Source organism: Cryptomeria japonica, chromosome 11, assembly GCF_030272615.1.
Source record: "Cryptomeria japonica chromosome 11, Sugi_1.0, whole genome shotgun sequence".
Lineage (NCBI taxonomy): Eukaryota > Viridiplantae > Streptophyta > Pinopsida > Cupressales > Cupressaceae > Cryptomeria > Cryptomeria japonica.
The window spans coordinates 693,701,525-693,704,519 of record NC_081415.1 but is presented as its reverse complement, the minus strand read 5'-3'; the positions used below and the strand labels follow the sequence as shown (position 1 = coordinate 693,704,519).

The 2,995-nt window shown below is 36.0% G+C and overlaps 1 protein-coding gene across 1 annotated transcript; it reads right to left on the bottom strand.

Annotated features, from left to right (window-relative positions):
- Positions 1 to 2,207: 2,207 nt before the first annotated feature.
- Positions 2,208 to 2,666, bottom strand: LOC131038113 (uncharacterized). Its single transcript, XM_057970428.2, has one exon. It carries the CDS (start codon positions 2,664 to 2,666, stop codon positions 2,208 to 2,210), a length of 459 nt encoding a protein of 152 aa, XP_057826411.2.
- Positions 2,667 to 2,995: the final 329 nt, after the last annotated feature.

The following is a 2,995-nucleotide window of genomic DNA, read 5'->3' as shown; positions in this document are numbered from 1 at the left end:
TTTTTGAATTCAAATTTACTCTAAGAAATTCTGGAAAATACATTGTTGGAAATGAAAATAGTCTATCATATTTTCTCAGATTGAAACAAGCCTTTCTAATCCCCCCCTTTGATCGATTAATTATAATTTATTTATATAATTCTATATCATATCTACCCAACCAATCCCCTAATAATTTGGATCCAAGATCCTATTTTTGAGGGAGCATTTACAAAACTGAGAAAACTAAACTTCTTGTCCTTCATCCCGCCAATCAATCTATCATTTTCTATCATGAACTGCTCCTTCCTTGTTGTGAATATTGTCATACCCTCAAAAGAAGTTATATATCTTGAAGTCTAATTTCTAGATCATTTTGAATTTTTTAATTTTGTTGAGAAACGAGGGAGATATCATTGTTTTACTGAGACTGCATTTTTTCACAATTTACAAGCGTCTGATTTTTAAAAAGTCTTAGGTTCTCAATGTGAATGAAGGAATTGTTATTCATTTAAGTTGACCAAATAATTGTTAGTAATCATGAAGAATATTTTGCAATCATGAAATTACACTGGAGTTCTTTAATAACTTGAGTTATCTTTGTTGGAGAAAGATAATGTAGTGCAGTGTGCAACTGCAACTTGGATGAAATAGATAGTTTGCCCGTTGATTTAGGAATGCTAGTTGCTCCATGATTTTGCATGAATTTTGGAGTGCATTGGGAGTCTTCAAGAATCTTCTCTATCTTCTCTTAATTTCTCCAAAGCCTTGTCTGGAGCTGTTTGGAGTTAGTGTCTGGAGCTCTCTGCTACAAGTATTTTTGAAGCTTCTTCTTGTCATGAGTTATTTAATAACTCATTTGATTATATTTTAATATCTTGAACACTCATGGAGAAATATTAGAATTAATTTGGATCAAATTTATTTACTAAAAATAAATCAAATATTTACTTTATATTCTACCTTAAGCGAGCTAAAGAACTTCCAATTATTATTTTTTGCTCGGTAATATGATTTTATTTATTCGAAATAGAAAAACATACAACCATGTAATTTATTTTCTTCCAGCCAAAAGGCAAAACTACCCCCAAAAAACCACCCAATCAAAACTAGTTAAATAGCTAAAACCACCTCCCAAAAAATCCCTCTGTACCGAAAACATCAAAATGCATGCTCAAAAAAACGCATACACAGTTTACAAGTTTTGGTTGGGAATTTTCTTTTCCCATTAAAACTACCCTACTACACCCTGTACAAAAGCTACATTGTTTGTAAAACAAAGAAAAAACTAGATCAATTATAGATTTTGTTTCAATTCAAAAGAAGGGGAGAATTTAATTTCATGCACTCTGTGAGCTCGTCGCTTCTGCATTTCCATTCATCTCGCTCATCCTCTTCCTCTTGTGCGGTCTCGACACTCTTCCCTCCAATCATTCTGCTTCCACATTTGCTTGCTGAATCACTTCGTCAAGCTCTATAATCTACACAAAAATCTTGAAGGCTTCCCACCCTTGTTTAGTTTCTACCCTACGGTGTGCCGTACAACATCCAACCAGCCATCGAATAAAAGTCAGAGGTTTCTTGAATTTCTCATGAGGCACATCAATACCCTCGCACACACTGAATCTTATCCCCAAAATATCCCATTCGAGGATGGAGTCCAAGCCTTCCAAATAATCATTGTGCACTATTGTCTCCATTACCTTTCTCACCACCTCCATTGATTCACTAGCATCCCACCCCCACACCAAGATCAATGAATAAACATCCATATTTGTCCTATACCCATGTCTCAGGTTGCCAAAAACCTTCCCTAGGATTAATTGCACATGCTTCACCAATTATTTGTCTTGGAATAGAAACATTCCTCACAAACTTCTTTCTATTATATCTCCATAAAACAAGCATACTTGTTTCTTGCTCCTCAAAGTGAAATTTGCCTCCATGCTCACTTTGCAAACACCTACCGTCACCCCACTCCACTCTAACTCAAAAACTTCTTCAAGAATAAAAACAATTGCCAAAGCATCGAGGAGTGTTAGCTCATAAATGAATATAATAATTGTCATTCCCATCTGCCTTAAATACGATGTCCTCCACATTCCACCATATTTTTCTCACCGCCCTGCTTTGGATAGTGTAATAATTAAATTTCTACAGAGTCGTACACATCTTGAAAGCCTTCCAAGAAATCCTCCCAACCATTCTGCTAATTCCTCAGTGGCCAACTATCTAAAATCTTCACACCTTAACTCGCCTACATTCTCAAAAGTTAAATCCCACTTCGATAAGATGTCTGCTTCCATGTTTCCCGATCTCCTAAAATGAGATATGCGGAAATCCTCACATAAGGATAACTCTTCCCTATTTTTTTCAACCGAATTTTGTAAATTCCATGCCTCAATGCTCTCTTTTATTATTGCTTGAATTGTAATTAAAGAGTCACCTTCTAGATGAACTTTCTGTGCTCCTAACTTCTTGCCAATTTTAATAGTTGTTAATGCTATTAAAGCCTCTACCACATTATTTGTACCATTTTCTATTTTCTTTGCTCCCATAGCTAATACATCCCCTTTCCAATCTCGTACAATAAAAATTTCTCCCGATGGTCCTAGATTCCCTTTTGATGCTTCATCAAAGTTTATCTTCCACCAACCCTCCGATGGTTTTTCCCACATAACCTCCATTGTCTTTTCTAACTCTAGATAAGCCCAATTAGGCCCCTTAATAGGTCTAATATGAATACCTGGTCATTGCGCATGTATTCGTTTATCCTCCATAGTAAAGGGAACCTTTGGATTATAGAACTGCAAAGCTACCGCCTCCACCACTTCCTCTATTGCATGGTTGATCCTCATGTTTAATCCATCCAGAGTTTGTTCCTTTCCTACAAAAATACGCCCGTTTCTTTCCTTCCAGATATCCCAAATCACAATGGAAGGGCTTATCTTCCAAATGTTGGCAAAGGTTGATTTATGTTGCACCACCAACCATTCCTCAAAGACTTTTTTTGGGT